The 19943-nt window shown below is 44.3% G+C and overlaps 1 protein-coding gene across 1 annotated transcript in view; it reads right to left on the bottom strand.

The window, feature by feature from the left end:
• The window catches only part of Sgpp2 (sphingosine-1-phosphate phosphatase 2), a 106301-nt gene that overhangs the window by 22407 nt on the left and 63951 nt on the right, over positions 1-19943 (bottom strand). Inside the window, exons 4-5 of the mRNA XM_027942029.1 lie at positions 6187-6366; positions 3842-3931 (exon numbers count right to left, since the gene is read on the bottom strand). Coding sequence (XP_027797830.1) covers positions 3842-3931; positions 6187-6366 — 270 coding nt within the window. The remainder of the gene's footprint in view (positions 1-3841; positions 3932-6186; positions 6367-19943) is intronic.

The raw sequence follows: 19943 nt of genomic DNA on the forward strand, positions 1-19943 counted from the left end.
AGCTCCCTTCCCTCAAATCTTTTCAGAAGTGAAACAGAAAGGATTTAAGCCCGGGGCTCCCTGGGTCTAGCCTCAGGGAGAAGAGGAGCACCAGAGCATAAACCACCTGTGGAGATGCAGAGACAAGCTTTGTCAAAGAGGGAGTGGTGGGTCCAGTGGGACCCAGGGACCACTCTCCCAATGACCACCTGAACCTTTGACCTTCTTACATTGTGGTTACAAAGACAATAAAATTTCTTTTAAGCTTAAAATGGTTTGAGTTGGTGTCTGCTATTTGCATTCAAATGGCCCTGATTCATGCAGATGTGATCACCTGATGTTCCTGCATTGATGGGGCTCTCTGCCATTCCTGTTCTCAGGACACTCACTGTCTTTGCACCCCCAAGGTGGTTCCCAGGGTCCCTTTTCTGCTCTGTGACCCTGTGGGTCTGACAAGGCTACCTGGTCCAAAGGGTAGTGACAGGCACATCCAAAGTTTCACCTCCGTACCTTAGAGAGAGGAGATGGGAGCCAGGACGTGTGACTGGTGGCACTCCAAAGGGAAGACAAGGACAGTCCTCAGAGCCACCCTGCTTCTTCTCCTTCCTGAGGCGGAGTGATTTGATCTAGCTTTCTTGAATTCTGTGAGCTCTCCAAGAGAACAGGAACCTGTACACCCAAAAAGTGACCCTGCAAACTAGACCGTCACTTCAACGCGTTCCCCTGTGGGGAATGTGACGCCTCCATGTGCTTCACCCAGGTCTGCCCAGGAGTCCAGTTGGAGCCTTCGGCAAAGCCTTGAGGTTGACAGCAAAGTGTTCATGTCCGACAAGGAGTAATCGTACCAGGTGAGATAAGCCAATTGTTTCTCTCAACGAATGGCAGTTTGTGCTTACGCACAGAGGACCATGTAGAAAACGCAGGCAGCCACTTTATGACACTTCAGTGCTGAGCTTCAGAGGCCAAGCATCAGAGCCGGGTGTGATCAGAGGCCAGTGGGGTTCCTGACGTAGGTGCCACACAGCTGTTTCCACCTTCCAACCCAGTTTTGCTCAGGTGTGCACCCAGGCCCAGTGCTGCAGGATTCTCATCATGAGTCTGATGGATGGCTGTCAATTCCAACTGCGCATCAAGATGTGAAAAAACACCACAGTTCAGGACCTACCTCCTGAGCCTAAGTTTCAAGTGAAGAAGATACACTTCACTCTAAATAAAAGTATACATTTTATTAGTTTCAAAGTATACAGTGGATGGCGTGGCATCACATTGCTGAGCAAACCTCACTGTCCATCTCCAGAGAGCTTCTTCTTTGGCAGATCGGACACCTTGTGTCCACTAAATAGTTACTCCCATTCCCTCTTTCCTCAGTCCCTGGAGCCCGCCATCCCTGCTTCTCCTTCCTGACGTGACTGCTCTAGGTTCTTCCTATCAGTGAACCAGACCACATCTCTCCTTTGTGATTGGTTGACCTCACTTAGAAGATTGCTCCAAGGTTTATCCGTATCGTAGCTCATGTTAGAATTTCCTTCCTTTGTTAAGACTGAATAATATCCCACTGGACTTAGGAGTCACATTTTGTTTCTTGGGTTTCTTCCACTTTGGGACTATTGTAAATAATATTGCTGTGAATGTGGGTTTTACAAATAGCACCAGAGACAATGAGTCAGGAAGCCAGGAAAAAAGATAATCAGATGTCACCAGAGGTATTTTGGAGAGCTTTCCATGGGATCTTGAACAGGCAGCAAGGGTGGAGGGCATTATATATGGCAATACCTGGAAATTAAGGAGTCCAGGGAAGAGGTGCATTATCTTAGCTGACTCAATCCGGTTGCTCTGTGCTTAGGACAGACCTCATCACATCAAGCTAGCAGCACTTCACACATCTGCCTTCACCCAAAATAGACTTGGAGACCCAGGAGGGTGGGGTGCCTTTGTTGACCTCAGCATCTCTTGGATATAGCTCAATGCCTCCTGTGGCCCACAGGAGGTTATTAAGTTGCTACTGAATAAAGCAGCCTATAATCCACCTCTATCCCACTATTACAACCAAATATTCCCTTCCTCTGCTGGGCATCATGTCCCACTGGTCCCCAAGCCACACTCTTGTCCTGTAGCCTGAATCCTGGCCCAAGGTTCAGTCAGGATCCAAATCTTTATGAAACAAAATTATGAGTGTAAAAGAAGCCATGGGCCCCGACAGAGGGACAGGACAGGGGTGGAGTGCCACGGCCCCTGTTTCAGTCTCCTCCCCCAAAGAGAGTGGCTGTACCCATTCCTGCGCATCTGTCACCCCACAAATATCTGCTTCTCCATCTCCACAACCCGCTTTAAAAAGAAAAACAAAGAAGCAGCATTTCTATGGCGGTGGATTTGTGTGCTTTTTATTCCCTTTTGTGGCTCCACATGCTTGTGTTGACCTTGGTTTTCATTTTAAACCGAGTGCCCGAGATCATATTTTACGGAAACCTATGGAAATTCAAAAGCAGACCCAGCTAAACGCCAACCACCTGGAGAGTTCTACTTAATTCCATATGCAAGTCCACCAACGTGTTTGGAGAGAACCTCTATGTCATGCAGAGCAGTAGTGTAGCAGATTAAGAATGATCTGCCCCCTCCTCCCCTTGCCTCAGAAGCCACCATATGCAATGGGATGGGGACAGCAAGGGCAGGCCTTGGTGAGAAGCCTCGTCCTTGGTTGCTTCCTGAGTTTCCAGGAGCCGAGCTCCCCTTTCACCCAAGTGGCAAACTAGCAGGGGCCTGGATGAGGGGAGGCTAGGGAGGCTGGAGTGTGAGAATACAGGTCAGATCTTGCAGATCTTGTCTTTACTCCTGGTTTAAATACTTTGCTCATGCATATATTTGGTATTCCACTTGATTTTTAAAAAATACTATATTAAAGTCATTTGTGTTGATTACCGAGTTGTTGGCACCCATTAACCTTCCTTCCCCACTCTCTCCCAGCCTGGCCCTGACTCCAGCTGCTGCCACTGCCTCCCCCTGCAGCTGCCCATGCTCACCCCCTCTTCCGTGTTTCCTGTGGTAACCCACACCTGGCCCGGGGGAGAGACGCAGGGAAGTTGGGCAGGGGTGGCCTTCCCCTCCCAGATCTTTTGCTAATGTCATCTTGAAGCTTTTCATTGAGATACACAGGACAAGCAAGGGCCCGTTTCTTTTAGGTTTTCCTGTACTGAGGATGTTGACAAAACAGTGCCCCCGAGATAAACCATGACCAGCATTGTGCTCTGGAACTTCCAGGCGACTGGCTGATGCACTAGACATTTGAATTCTCAAGTTAATTTAACTGTGCTGATGGGAGCAGCCCTGGAAAAATTCCTAATAGAGTGAAAGGATGGGCCACCTTCCCAGTGCAGATGTGTCTCCCTGCTCCCACCCCCACTTCCCTGCCTAGGACAGTATGGGAAGACGAGAGGTCCTACCTAGTGGGGGCTCACCCTGCAAAGAGCAGTGGAAGCTCCTGGATTTCAGGCCCATCTCATGAGGACCTAAGTGGGAACTGTACTGCTCCTTGACTGCGTCCTTGACTCTGGATGTTTGTTCTGTGTTGCTGGCTGCATCAGGAGTAAACCAATGTGGAAAAATGACCAGGGTCCCCCTTGCCTTCCTAGCCATCCTAGCCATCCTAGCTGGTCTTCAAAGTCTTGAGGATCCAATCCACCTCTGCCTCAATGATGTCATCTTCATATGTCATTAATATTACCAGACTTGCACCTTAACATAATTATCAAGTCATTGATCTGATGAAAAACATCATTACGTAGCAAATGCTTGTATACCTAAACAGTGTCTGGAACACCCTAACACACTGAAACCATCAGGGCAAGACCTGCCCACGCCGCCTTACCAGGACCGTGTGCATCCCAGTGTAGAGCCTGCTGAGGCACACCAAGCCGGAGAACACCACGGCCATCGTCAGTCCCAAAGCAAAAGGGTACTGTGGGGAATGGAGCAGAAAACAAGGAAATTAGATCACGCTCGGACATGTGTGATTTGATGTTGTAGGTGGCAACAGGATTCATTATGCCACAACTGCTGGTGTGAATCACATATTGCCTAGACCAGCAACCAACCATCTGAAGACATTTTAAACACAGGGAAACAGAAGGGAGAGAGGGTTAGGAAGTTTCTCTACATATAAACATGCGGATAATGCTGAATAGAACTTGGTTTTAAGACTCATGGTCACAACTACTGTGCTGGCATTTTAACTGGAGAGAATAAATTTATCTATCGATCTATCTATCTATCTATGTGTTTTCTGAACCACATCCCCAGCCCTTTTTATTTTTAATTTTGAGGCAATATCTCACTAAGTTGCTTAGAGCCTTGCTAATTTGCTGAGGCTGGCCTGATCTTCCTGCCTTAGTCTCCTGAGTCACTGGGATTAGAGGCGTGAGCCACCATGCCAGGCTGGAGTGAATAACTTTTATTTTTTAACTACTCTGAAGTGAAAGTTTGAGCACTACACAATTTGACCATGAAGCAAGGCAAATAGTCTGAAAGGCCCAACCAGCAACAGGCGTCCAGATATTCAGGCAGGCAGTAGTCCAGACCTTGCTAAACCTCAGTCAGAACAGCCAGAGGAATCTGGCTAACACCGGGTCATTTGGGGGATACACAGACTCTCATAGCATATTAATCTTTAAAAATTAAATAGAAGCCAGGCACAGTGGTACACACCTGTAATCCCAGTGGCTCTTGGTGAGACCCTGTCTCTAAATAAAATACAAAATAGGGCTGGGGATGTGACTCAGTGATTGAGTGCCCCTGAGTTCAATCCCCCAGTATACCCCCCCATCCTCCCCCCCCAGAAATAGAAAGGAAATTCACAATACATGGGTTTTCAGGCCTTATGAAAACCAGTATATCACGTGAGCTGAAAAGAACTTTTCAGAAGGACTAAGTGGCTTTAAAAATGAGTGTATAAGTGGCCAATTCTTACTGTTTTGTCCTTGTTCTGTCCCTGCAGCCAGCCTGTCCTGGCTTCTTTTTTCCCTAAGTAACATTAGTGTGCTCACAGACTTCTCTGGATTCCGAGCAGCCCCAGGGAGGCCGGTGCCCACCACATCCTCCTGGGGCAGCTGGCATTGGGTACAACATAGATCAGAAGTCTGTACTCAGTTAATTCAGACATCTTTTGATCCTGGCATGACCTTGGAGGAGGTCATGCCCACTTGCCCACTTGGAGGAAGTTATGACAAATGATTATATCTAGTTAAATAGACATGCAATTGTCCCTTTCCCCTTCAGGAACATAGTGCTAAACCCAGGTGGCCTGGTGGAGAAGGCTGCAGGGTCAGCGGGGATCCTGTTACTCCCATTTCTGCATAACCCCCAGTATGGAAGATCCCTGATTCTCAGAGGTAAAGGGGGCAAGGTGAAACAATACTGCCGTTTATCTATAAGGCAGCTAGATTTCATGAAATATAAAATTTCCAATAGATAAAAGGTAACATTTATGAAACACAAATTAAAGCAATATATCTCACGTAGGAGAAGACAAAAAAAATAAACCTTCATTAGAGTTTTAATATAACTGTTAAAAGGTCTTACTCTAATTGGGATCTAAGCAGACATTAAGGGACATTCTCCTGTTTTCATGATTAATCAATCTCCTGTCATTTAGACAGTTCTAAAATAATCGGAGTCATTCCTTCTAATGGCTGCGCCCTAAGCAGAGGCAGAAGCATCCTCAGAGGGTAATTTGAGCACAGACTCTTTTCAGCCCCAGGCCCTGGGGAGTCTGGCAGAGGGATTTGGTGGAATCATTTCTGCCCTGGAGGATCATTTACAGGATCATAAACTCTTTGTGTCTGGTGAACAGAGAATGAGAGCACTGATTCAAGTCTGCCCAGGCAGGCAAGTCGCGGGAAATGGTTCCTGGGAGAAGACAAAGCATGCTCGCTGCCTGGATGGCTGTGTTTTGCCAGTTGTCCTGGTGTGGTTATTAATGGTGCCCACTTGCACTCTTGGGCACAAAATGGATGCTAAATTATATGGTCACTTTATTTATGAGGAAGCTGTCATCCAATAGGTTTCAGTTCCCATTAGTCTTTACCCCACAAACTTAAGCAAACTTCTTCAAAGCAAACTTAAGAGAAAATTCTGAAGTGTACCTCTGTTAGCTGCCTCATTGTACAGTGTCACTGGCCTGGGTAGGGGGTGGGAAGGAGAATCAGGCCACCTTACCTGGTATCTGTCCATGGTAGAGATAAGGAGCGTGAAGGAGATGGCAGTGGCCGCCATGGCATGGGTAGATGGCATTCCAAATTCGGCAATCACTCTCTTCTCCAGTTTCACAACAGGAGGGGAGGAGGGACGGGGCCACTTCAATATATCCTTGGTCACTTGGCCAACATACATCACCAACTGTAAAACCAAAGGACTGAGGTGAGTCCAATCAAATACAGAAAATAAATTAATTTCTTAATGGCATAGTTTTATTGGAGGTTCCCAGTTGGTTGGCTGAAGTCTCCCTTCTCTCTGATCAGCCTTATTGGGAAAGTCTTGTAGAATAACATTTTAGCTGCTAAAAAGAGATAGGCCTTCTAGATTCCATAGGACCACTGAGCAACCCAAATAGGACATTAATGCAAAGATTATTTATTTTAACCACATATCTAAAAAAATACTTTCATAGCTTGGATATATGTCTAGCACTGTTTTAAGAATTTTAACCGTGTTAGCTAACTTATTCCAATAACACCTGTAGAATGTAGCTCCATATTACAGATGAATAAACTATTGCATGACTGTCCACAGGCACAAATGAACTCTGCAGGAACTGGAATCTGAATCCAGAAGTTGGGCTTCAGAGTATGCTTTAAATTACCACAAGATGGTACCTCCGACTTGGGGGTGGTCCTTGGTTAAAGACAGTCTAATGCTTAAATCAGGCACCATGTTTTCAAGCTTTAGCAACAAAAGTGATAGATCTTATGGAACATCTAGTTAAACATTTTTTGATTGCCACTGTTCATCCTAGTGAATGTAGCTGACATACTGGATTGAACTTAACTTCATTCAGAAATCAGAAATACCCGTAAAATAAGTGGCATGGGAATTTTCAAACCTAGAGTAAAGACAAGTCAATCTGGAGTTTGTTCAAATGATTTTTACATGAGGCCATTAAGGAAGAACTCTACCTTCCTGAACTTTTTTTTTTTTTTTTTTTTTTAAGTGGAAGAGAGCTAGGCACTGTGATACATATGCGAGGCCAAGACAGAAGGACTGCAAGTTTGAGGCCAGCCTGGGCAACTTAGGGAGACCCTATCTTGAAATTAAAAAAAAAAAAAAAAAAAAAATATATATATATATATATATATATATATATATATATATATATATATGTGTGTGTGTGTGTGTGTGTGTGTGTGTGTGTATTTATTTTTTTTTCTGGTCATGTAGCTCAATGGTAGAGTGTCCATGGATTCCATTACCCGTCCTGGAAAAATAATAAATACATAAAGTGAGCAGAAGATAAAAATCTAGATTTCACATTCACACTCTCCAAAAATGCATAAGATTATTATAACAATAGTCTCGCTTACTTGATGTAAGCATTTTCAGCACAATTTCCCCTTGGAGAGAGAAGAGCAACTCAGTTAAGGAATTCCGTGCATGGCCTGAGGGCACCTATACCTGGGGGGGGGGGGGGGTCTGTCTTAAATGCAGACTCTGAGGGCTCCAGGGGATTTGGGTGCACCAGCGAGGGTGAGCTCCAGCGCTCTGCCTGGTGCTCTGGCTCAGGCCACATCATAACCTTTCTCATCTGACCGTGACTGCATTGATCCCACGAAGACGTGATGGATGGAGTTACCTTGCTATCAAAACCACTAGGAAGGACCATTTCACAATAGCTGGGACTGCTCGCCCAGATTGCTCTAGGAAGGAGTCCCACACTGCTGCTCTCTGCTGATCTTAGATGGTCTGTTCATTCCGAGCATTACCCTAGCGGTGCAGGATCCCGCTAGGGGGCGCTGCTGTGTGTCCGTGCTCCTGGTGACCAAACCCCAGCCACTGCTGTGCGCCGCAGGCCAGGTGGGCGGCTTTCCAGCCACAGGGACCATTACTCTGCATTCCACAGCTCTGGTTTCCAACCGGACTTGGAAACTTACCCTTTTTGCTACCCCTCATTACCAGGCAAGACTGTCCTGGAGACCAGCTCACTCTGTGTTTCCACCTCCCTCCTGGGAGCCTGTACAGCCACCTCCAACGGCCTGTCTTCTGCGGAGTGGAAAATCGTGCACGTATTTCTGACGTCCAAGAAATTCTCAAAAGCTGCCTGAAATGTGTGTCTCAACTCTTTCCCTTCCTTACCACCAATTTAGAAGAGTATTGTAGGCGTAGAGCCTAAGTCTAGTTAAATATAGAAAATAAAACCTTTAGACGCAGGGAAACTTAAAACCAAAAGGGAAGAATGATTGGGTAACCCTTATTCAGACCCACTTTAATTTCTTTAAGGTTCATGAGTTCCTTTGATGTCATTTATAGTTTGCCTTCTATGTTTGAAGGTTGTTTTTAAAAAAATAGGATAATAGTTCATTTCAAAACATTGCTAGGACTTTCATACTGTTTCTGATTGGTAAATTTCAAATAACAATGACTGTAACAACAGCTCTCTTCATTTTGTTTATTTATGTATTTATTTAGCACTATTGGGGATGGAATCCAGGGGTGTTCTACCCCTGACTAAATCTTCAGCCCCTTTCTAAAAATCTTTTTTTTTTTTTTTTTTGAGACAGGGTCTCACTAAATTGCCCAGGCTGGCCTCAAACATGCAATCCTCCTGCCTCAGCCTCTTGAGTGGCTGGGATTACAGGCATGTACCACCAGGCATGGCTAGCTCTCTTTGAATAAGAAAAAAACGGAGTGACATTTTTTTAAGTTTTGGGGAAATAGCTCTACTCCTGAGATGCTCAGTCAGTCTCTGCCATTGCCGCTGATGACAGTGAACCTGTCAGGTGTCAAACCCTGTGTTATCCTTAGGTGGGGAAAACAGCTGCACAGAGCATTTCATCAAAATGCAAAACAGCTGTGAAAAAAATTATCCACAGAATTTTCTGGGTACAAGCTATACTTGGATCTGGAATGTCCCCCAAAGGCCATGTGTTGAAGGCTTGGTCCTCACCCTGTGGCACTACTGGGGGGTGACGGAACCTTTGTGAGGTGGGGCCTGGTGAGAGCAAAGTAGGTCCCTGGGGGCACGCCCTAGAAAGGGATATTGGGACCCTGGCCCCTTCTTCTTTCTTGGTCACCAGGAGGTGAGCAGCTTCCTCTACCATGTACACTCCCCATGATGTACTACCTCACCACTGGCCCAGAAGTAATGGAGCCAATTGACCACAGATTGAAACCTCCAGAAGCCCAAGCCAAAAAAAACCTTTTGTCTTTTTCAGGTGACTATCTTAGTTTTTTTTTTTTTTTGTTATAGTAACACAAAGATAATACAGTATGCATATACTGAGAGAGATTTTGGTTCAGCCAGGAGGGCCAGGGGCTCTGGGGTTGAGTGTTAAGATGAAGGACAAATAGCAAGGTATCTGGATTGCAAGAACAGCATGAGAGATGTAATGGTGGGGGGCATGTAGTGGGAACTATCAGGAGGTTAGAAGTACTGAAAGTGGAATGGGGGGCATATCACCACACATCTCCTGGGATGACTGAACCATATCAGAGACTGGCCATATCAGAAGGTGCTGAGGATGTGGTGCACCACCTCTCTTACGCCATTGGAGGAAATGCAGACTGGTACACCCATGCTGGAGAAGAGCTGGGCAGTTTCTTAAAAAGTCAAGCACACACTCATCATGTGATCTAGGTGAGCTGTTGCTAGACATTTACCCACGAGCAATGAAAACACACGTCCCATAAAGACTTGCACGTGAATCTTCCTGGCAGCTTTTCTGTAAAAGTCCCAAACTGGAAACAACCCAACTTCCATTGATGGGGGAGTAGATAAATTATGGTGTAATCATACAATTGAATGCTACTTGGCAACAAGAAAATAATGGGCGATTGACATGTGTTTACAACATAAATGCATTTTCAAAATAATTATACTGAAGGAAGAAGCCAGACTAAAACAAAACAACAAACAGTACAGACTAACTAATTCCATTTCTATAAAAATCTAGAAAATGCAAACTACTTTCTAGTTACAGAAATAGGAATAATTGTTACTATGGAGAGGAGAAGAAAGTACAAACCAGCCTGAGGAGACTGTGGGGGGTGACATAGCTTGATTATGAAAAGGATCTCAGGGTAGACCCACAAACCAAAATGGGCCCAATTGGACATTTTAAATATGAGCAAACCTTGTGAATACACTGAGAATGACGGAATCACATGCTTTAAATGTTGAATTATACAGTGTGTGAATCACACCTCACTAAAGCTGGGAAGTATGTGCAATTCATTATGTCCCAATCACATCTCAAGAAGTGGCTCAAAGATTTCCTGAAATGAGAGGAACACATTTCTGGACAGGGCCTGGTGATAAGGCACCATGTTGTGGAAAGGGGACTCTGGCAGAGGCCTGGCCTGGCCTGCCGTGCCCTGGGTGTCTAATAGATCCCCTCGATGCCCATGGGAGAGTTGGGAGGGAGTCAGATAAGAAAATATTGCAAAATCCAAGTGCAACCCAGGTCAGCTGAAAAGAGATTTGAAACGCATTTTCCTTTTTGTTTGAAGATGGAAGAAGGTTGAAGCCGACTACAGTGGTTCACACCTGTAATCTCAGCCACTTGGGAGGCTGAGGCAAGAGGATTGTAAGTCTGAGGCCAGCCTCTGCCACTTAGCAAGACCCACTCTCAAAATTAAAAATTTAAAAAGGTTTGGGGATGTACCTCAGTAGTAGAATGCCCAGAGTCCTGGGTTCAATTCCCAGTACCCAAAAATAAAAAAGAAGGAAGAACGTTGAACAGCGTTATAAGTATAGGGAGAATGTTAATCAGGAAGAAATTACACAAATAAGAGAAAAAAAGAAACTGAGGTGGTCAGGGGTGTAAAAGTGCCTTTTAGATTGAGAGGAGCTGAGCCACTGGTCCTGCATAAGGACAGGCATAAGCCAAAATAAACCTTTTGTATTGTTAAGTTGACTATTTTAGTTTTTTTTTTTTTTTTTGGTTATAATAACACAAAGATAACACAGTATGCATACACCCGGAGAGATTTTGGTTCCTCCTGGGCACAGGAACCACAAGCTGCACTGGCATGGAGAGGGGAGGCGACGGCGGTGCTACCTGCCTTTTGATGACAGGACAGTGCTGCTCTATGAAAACTGGTTTTCGTGTGACTTTTGAGTGGCCAGACACTCACAGAGGTGAAAAGCCACCTGCAGCCAGTCCTCTGAGGTGAGAGCCTAATTCTGTTGATGAGTGGAACAGAGTGCCGGGCTTCGAACACGGTTTGAACACACGCTGGAATTTCCGAGACTGTCGCCGCTTGTGCAAACTGAGGGAAGATTCAACTTTGGCTTATTTGGGACTTTATCAGGAGTTGTTCACCATTAGAGATAATCAGATCATCAGTGCAAACACTGCTGCTGTGTGCCCCTGCTCTTGCAGGTGGCATGCTCATGGTGACACAGACTGGCAGGAAGGCTCAAGGGTTCTCACGCTGGGAAATGTCCCAGTGTAGACAAGTCCCCAAATTACTTACTTTAAAAGTGACTTTTATTATAAGACACACTGTTTTCTAAAAATTATATATGTAGTGAGGCCACGTTACCTGTGATGTTGATTTCAAGAAAGGAAAAAGAACTTTGCAATATATTTAGAATGTACGGGGAATTCCTTCATAATAAATACTCCTCTTCCTTGTTCTCAGTTTAGAAATCCAGACGCAAATGACCGCACATTGTATGACTGCGTTTATATAAATGCCCAGAGCAGGCGACTCCATGGAGAAGAAAGGTAGGTGAGTGCTTGCCCAGGGCTGGAGGCCAGAAGTCTGAATCAAGGGGTCAGCAGGGCCACACTCGTTCCGGAGACCTCGTTCGTGGCCTCTTCCAGGTTCTGGGGGCATGTGGCTACCTCACATCTGTCTCTGCCTCTCCTGTCTCAACTTCCCTCTGCCTTTCTCTATAAGGATGCCTGTCTTTGGTTTTGACCCATCTAGATCATCCGGGATGATTTCCATATCTCGAGATCTTTCATTATATCTTCAAGGACCATTTCAAAAAATTAGAATGAGGACAGATCCTTTTGAAGGTCTCTACTCACTCCACTCGTCCACACCATGAAGGACAAGATACATTAGAATTTTGTTCTCACAGAGTCTATGAATTAAAACATGAGCTAAAGGTAAGTTGGTTTCTTCAAATTTTGTTGATTCAAGAAAAGAGCATCATCATACTAAAAAAAAAAAAAAAGGAGATGCTGGTTCTGATAGAATTGAAAAGTTTGGCCTAAGAGATTAAAAACCTTACTATAGTTGTTCAACCCCATATGTCATTAGGAAATTGCAAATTAAAATGATAGTTAGATACTGCCACATACTTATTAGAATGTTCAAAATTCGTAACACGGGCACCACCAACTGCTGGTGAGGATGCAAAGCAAGGGAAGCCTCACTTTGGTTGGAAGCAAAACGGTAAAGACACTTTGGAAGAAGATTTGGCAGCATTTTACAAAACCAAGCATATGCTCGCCACATATTCCAGCAATTACACTTCTCGGTATTTATCCAAATGAGTTGAAAAATTTATGTGAGAAAGAAAGAAATGAAAAGAGAGAGGGAGAAGGAGAGAGAGAGAGAACAGACTGCATGTGAATGTCTATAGCGGTTCTATTCATGGAAGCAACCAAGTTCTTCATCCAGGGGAAGGAGCGTACACTGTGGCACATTTAAGCAATGGAACCGTTATTTGGGCTAAAATGAAATGAGTGGGAAAGCCAAGAAAAGGCATGAAACTTAAATGCCTATAACTAAGTGAAAGAAGCAGTCTGAAGGCTACATGCTGTATGAGTCCTACTCCAGCGACCTTCTGGGATAGGCAAAACTATGGAGGCCGTAGGAGCATCAGTAGTTGGCAGGGGTCCGGTGGGGGGTGAATACGAAGCTATTTTGTATGGGGCTGGGATGATGGACAAGTGTCATCACACATTTGACAAAACCCATGGGATATATAACAGTGAGAGTGAACCACAGTGAAAACCATGGACTTGGGTGACCAGGTGTCATGTAGGGTCGTCGATCATAACAAATGTAGCCCTGTGGTGTGGGATGTGGATGGAGGGGGGCGGGCAGGGGGATATGGGAAGGAACCTAAAACTGTTCTATAAAAAAAAAGTCTATTTAAAAAAATTGCTGTGACAGAAGAGAACTATTTCTCCATTTAGTTCTCAGTTCAAGAGTATAATGATTAACTCAGGGTGGCGTGCCCTAGGCGGAGGACTTCGCCCCACATTGTGGACGGGCCCTCCTACCTAGAGGGATCCAATTAAGTTCCATCATCCATCATGCTCCTGTGGGCTCAGGTCCCAAAGGCCTGGCCATAAAAGCAGAAACCCACGAGGGGCAACACAGGAAGTAATTATAGATCATTAATGCCTTCGGCCAACTGACTGGGTCCCCCTGCGTGGTGCCGAGGGAGGGATGGCACAGGGGCCTGGTAGGTCACTGTGAAAAGGCGGTCACCTGCTTTCTTACTTCTACCCTGATTGCAGGATAAATGAAATGCATAGGTGGACAAAAATCTGGTCCTCTTCATAGTCTGCGCTGGTCCCAAGCAGACAAAAGGCTCCCCAGGGAACCAGCTCTGTCACTAGGAAACACATCTTCATGTCATAGAGGAGTTTCCAGCTGAGGGCTGTCCTGGATGGTGGGGCTCCCAAGGAGCTGGCAGAGAAATAGCACATCTCTCAGCGTGGTGGCCTTTTTCTAGTTATTACGATCTACAGTGACAACTGTACCATGTCTAACACATCTCCAAATAGCAGGACTTTGCTTTTCACACTGGTATAAATAAAATCTACAAAGTTTAGAAAACAGAAGATCCTTGAAAAAACATTATTGCTAGTAAAGCCACCGCAGGATTTTTTTAAAAAGTAAAGCCGCACATTCATTTTTGTGTATGCTGAAGGTTGCTGGATGTCTGTCTGTCTTCCCTCCCCCACAGAGTTCCCCTCCCCCACGGAGTGACACTAAAACCTCTGCAGGATTGGAGAAAGCACCAAGAGACTCCTTTCAAATTACATCCATTCCCTAACCAATGTTGATAAACTCTGAAATCACCCTTCCTTCTTCTGAGTACACCCACCGCCTCTCCATCATGGAGGAATCAGAGTCTGAGATCCACTGTTAACTAACAGGGGTGTATGAAATCCCTCATCCCTTATTGGTGGAGAAATGTGAACCACTGGAATTCGTAGTCTTCCTTGTGTTTATTTTTAAAAAATCAGAAACTAGTTATATCATTCTTTACCCATTGGAGACTAGAAGACAATGACATTTAACCTGAAGACCACAGCTTCTGTGTTAGTTTTCCCTGTCCTGTTTCTTAATCTACCCAAATTAAGCTCAGTCTCCTTCCCAGGATGCTAATACAGTGATTTGGTTAAGGAGACACCAGATCAGCAACCCTTCCATTGCTGGGAATAATACACTCAAGAGAACAGAAAACATGTTCTTACAGAAATTGTACACAGAAGTTCTTAGAATCATTCTTCTCTGTAGCAAAAAAAAAAAAAACAAAAAAAAAAACAAACAACAACCCCAATAGCCATCAACCAATGACTGGATCAACAAAATGTGGTCTATACTTACAACAGAATATTATTTGACCATAAAGAGCAATGATGTACTTGTGTGTGTTATAACACAGATAAACCTTGAAGATAGTATCCTAAGTGAAAGAAGTTAGATACCAAAGGACCCATATAATATAATTCCATCAACAAGATGTGTGCAGAATAGGCAAATCCAGAGGAACAGAAAGTGAATGGGTGGGTGCTTAACATGGGGGGGAGGAGAAACGAGTACTAATGTATACGGGAGTTTCTTGTGAGGGTGAAGAAAATGGTCTAGAGTTAAAAAGTCCAGCTTCAAAAATAGACTCAATCACATACTTTAAAAGGGTGGCAGTCATTGTAGGTGAATGATATCTCAATGAGAAGGAGAGAAAACAGACACTAAGATGGGTCCCACACTACTCAAAAGAAGTACAGATGGTCAACAAATATATGAAAAGACATTCACCATCTTTAGCCATCAGGGAAATGCAAATCAGAACTACACTGAGATTTCATCCCATTCCAGTAAAACTGGCCATCATTAGGAATACAAATAACAATAAATGCTGGCAGGGACGCTTGAAAAAAGGAACTCTGTACACTATTGGTAGAAATATAAATTAGTACGGCCAGTATGGAGACTCTTAAAAAAACTAGGAATGGAGCCACCCTATGACCAGCTGGACCACTCTTTGGTATTTGTCCTAAAGAACTGAGGTCAGCATACTACAGTGACACATGCATACCTGTGTTTACAGCAGCACAATTCACTAGAGCCCGATTTGGGAATCAGCCTAGGTGTCTGTCAACAGATGGATGGATACAGGAAATATGGTATCTATAAACAAAGGGGTTTTATTCAGTCATAAAAAAGAATGAAATGATGCCATTTGTGGGAAAAATGGATGGAACTGGAGAACATCATGTTAAGCAAATTAAGCCAGATTGAGAAAGCCAAGCGTCCTCTCTCATATGTGGAAGCTGGAGGGTCTCATGAACAGGGAAGGTGGACCAGCAGGTGAAGGAAGAGGAGGCGGGGGGGGGGGTGCTGAGCAATGAAACTGGTTAAATCATGTGCTTGTGCAAATATGCCACAAAGCCCACGACTCTGCGAAATTATCATGCACTATTAAATTTGTTTTTTAAAAAGGTGGGTCCTGATGTACCTCTCCCATATTCTTAAAGGGTGTTCTGAAATGTTATTGGCAATGCCTGAAAATACAGACTCCAATGGAAGCAAATTGGTGGGAGTATCAGTGTTCATTTCTTTGCAGTGCTGTCCAGCTCTTCCCGTGTACCCCAGGCCTGCAGGACATGGAGGAGGAGAGCTTGCAGGGCACAGGGAGTGCTGGAGATCCGCCTACCGGAACCATGATGGAGTGTGGGCGTCATTTGAAGAGGACTTGTCGCCACAGAGACTTTGCAGACCTGCTGGACTTGCTGCTGCTTCTAGTTACTCAGTGTCCAGTCCTTTATACTCCCAGGAATTTACACTGCTCTGTGCTCTCCTATTTGGCCTTAGGGAATGAATGTAAAGCAGTTCTTTGTGATGGTTATTTGGGATCATTCTTGAGGGTACAGGTTGCCACCTACTGTGGAAAGTTATTATCCTCTAAAGGTGAATGTCCAGTCATACCTCTGGCATTATTTTACTTTTACTTTTTCAAATTCAAAGCCCCTTTGCTGTGTGTGTGTGTGTGTGTGTGTGTGTGTGTGTGTGTGATGTGGGTTTGTATGGATGGGTGTGGGTTTGTGTATTTGTGAATCCCTGGGAGAAGGGAGTCATTTTTTTGTAGTCGTCGTTATTTTTGTTTTGTTTTGTTTTTGGTACTGGGGATTGAGCCCAGGAGTGCTTGAACACCAAATTATGTCCCCAGTCATTTTATTTTTTAATTTGAGACAGGATCTCATTAAGTTGTGATCCTTCTGCCTCACCTTCCTGAGTTGCTGGGATTACAGGAGTGCCCCACGGCGCCCAACTTGATTGTCATTTCAAACTAATACACCTTTACTCTTGCCCGAGGCACCAAAGTTAAGAAATTATACAGCAAACCCTTTACATCACTGAAGACTTAACCTTTATATATGCACATTCTATAAAAATAGGCAAAATAACTAGAGCAGAAATGGCTGGTGAGTAAAATAAAATAATTAAGTCACAATATTTTCCTTTTCTTTCCAAGGCTTAATTTTATCAAGTTCAGATCTGCTTCTGAAAATGTTAAGACAAACACTAAAGGTGCAGATTGGATAGAGTACCTAGTTACTAAGCTGCTTCCAAAGTGGGTACTGTAGCATTTAATGACGCCTTCCTTGACTTCAATAATAGACCATGTGTTCAAAAATGATTCGGCCCATGGCAAGTTCAATGGGACCATCATGGCTGACAAGAGACAATATGGTCAGTAGGAATCCAAACGCCACTTTCCAGGAGCAAAAGCCCTCCATCATGAAAGGCAGGATTTGGTGCTGAACATGTCATAGAGCCCGCTGGGGAAGATGGAGTCAAAAGACTGTCATTCCTACCGCCTGGGTCCACGCCAATATGTTTGGATTGGCAGAGAACTGGGAGGATGACAACTCCTTCAGGACTGCCAGCAACATCACCTACACACCAAGTGGTTGGCCTCCTGGTTGAAGTCATCCATGACAACCAGAAAATGTGGGGGAATCTAAGACTGCCTCACTGCCTCCCAGAAATTATGAAGGATGACTCCTCCTGCAAGCTACAGGGCAATGCCAGCGATGGTCATCATTCTGAATCCTTGACCCTGCCAAGGCTGTGTACAGGGTGTCCTTGAGCTGAATAAATTTAGAGTTCACCGCTTTGGTCTATCGAGTCCCCACCCCAAGGGTGGAAAAGTTGTGGATTTGGTTTATCACAGGTTTAATTTGTCATCTGTAGAATGGTGTCTAATATAATGATATCAAGAAGATAATGAAGTGAGCCGGGCCCAGTGGCACATGCCTGTAATCCCAGTGACTTGGTGACATAATCTCCTGCTGAGGCAGGAGGATCGAGGCCAGTCTCAGCAATTTAGTGAGTTCCTGTCTCAAAATAAAAAAAATAAAAAGGACTGGGGATGTAGCTCAGTGTTAAAATGTCCTTGCATTCAATCCCTAGAGAGAGAGAGAAAAAAAAATAATGAAGCAAATGTTGAGGGCCCTGGGATATACATAAGACCAACTGGTTACCTTTGTGACAACCACTATCCCCCTCTTGATCTGGGTTGGGTATTGCTCTTAATGACTACGTCATCCCACTTATTTCTAGATCATGAATCTGGCTATCACATCTTCAAAGAGAATCTCCTGGAATGAGTCCTGGACCCCTCCCCAAGCAAAAGTATGAGAGGAAGAGAGCGACCCTGAGCTACTAGGGAATCCTTGCTCCAAGCACGGGGCATCTTTCATCCTCTTTGTAGGGGATCCACTCAGGATGCACAGGAAGGAAGGGCTTAGAAACTTCTTGTCATGTACATTGTGCAGGCAAGGAAATAAAACCCCTGGAGACACATCGAATAGGCACTACCCTCACTGACATTATAATCAGCCATGTTACACTGAAAAAGACCCTGACGGTTGGTGATTTATACACTGATCTAAAGCAATTATGCCAAGGACTTAGGACCTTTGTCATCTCTAAGAGGGACAGCCCTACAACAGCTGGACCTCACATCTTCTCTTGAATGTAGACTTGAATACTGAAGGTAAGTGAACTGATATGAATAAATGTATGCTCTTAACATTTAAAATAAAACAGCAAAAATTCGCCATGTTCTTTCCCCTCTTTTTATATTATTTCAACCCTAATGGGTTTGAAATATTTCATAATATATCTAATTGAATTTCTGAATCATCCTCATTTCAGTAAATAGCTTTTACTCTCACTGGACTCTGTCCACCTCTCACTGTACTTACGTAGCAATGATGTTCTCCTCCTTTGATGGTCTATTTCTTGGTTATTTTTGCTGAATGGGTAACATAATCTGAACAGAGATTCTGTTTACCAGGACCATACAGTTTCAATATTTCCCTAGGTCTCCCAAAGCAGAACACTCCATAGCAGGGGCTTAGAGCATAGAGGTGTTCTAGGGATACCCTTAGAATAAATAGCTTTCCTTCACCTAGAAAAAAAACTAGCTATATCTCAGTTAATGACAAAGCTTAAAAGTAAGCTGCAGGTGGGATGGTACACACCTGTAATCCCAGCAACTCAGTAGGGAGATTGCACGTTTGAGGACAGCCTAGGCAATTTAGCAAGACCCTACTTCACAATAAAAAATAAATACGACTGGGGATGTGGTTCAGTGTTAGAGTGTCCCTGGGTTCAGTTCCAGTACTAAAAATTTAAAAAGTAAGGCATAGAATATTTTAATCTTCTCTTCTTCCTTCTTTCCTCTGGAGGTAGAAATGGAGATTCAAGGGAATGCTAGGCAAGTACTCTACCACCAAGCTACATTCCTGGCCTTTTAAAAAATTTCATTTTGAGACAGGGTCTAAATTGCCCAGGTTGGTCTCAATCTTGCAATTCTCCTAATCCAACCTCCCAACTCGGCCAAGTGCCATCAAGTCTGGCTTCGTTCAATATTTTTTAAAAGGCAATACAACTCTCTATCAAAGAAGTGTCAAAAGACAGAACGCACCAGGCACACTGGTGCACACCTGTAGTCCTAGCTCTTCAGAAGCAGAGACAGGAGGACTGTGAGTTTGAGGCCAACCAGAGCAACAGAGGAGACCCCACCTCAAAAGAAAAAGCACAGATATCATTAAATGGGATCCAGGCTCAGTATATTTTGGAATAGATCTAGCCTTGGAGGGTATCTAGTATTGAAGTCCACTGAGACAGCATCTGCTTATCAGGAAGTCCCCCAATGTGTGAGTGTATATGGGGGGGGGGGGGGCGCTGGGTCAGCTATTGCTGACCTCACTAATCAATAACCTGATTTTAGCCTCAAGGTCACTAACACTGATCATCAGCTCTCCTTACACATGTGGTTGGAGTTGGTTCATTTATATTGGCCTCCTGTAAAGAGATGGCTTTGATGTTTCAGGCTCTCTCCCTGTTGTGAGCTATTTGAACTGGAGGTCACCTCGGTGTGTCTGTCACAGGTCCAGAATCCTACCAGGATTCAGAAAAGATTTGAGAAATGGTCACTCAAAAGAAGTTTTTCAAAAGGTTTATTTCTGGAGGCAGTAGATAATGAGGAG

Source organism: Marmota flaviventris, chromosome 11, assembly GCF_047511675.1.
Source record: "Marmota flaviventris isolate mMarFla1 chromosome 11, mMarFla1.hap1, whole genome shotgun sequence".
Taxonomy (NCBI): Eukaryota; Metazoa; Chordata; class Mammalia; order Rodentia; family Sciuridae; genus Marmota; species Marmota flaviventris.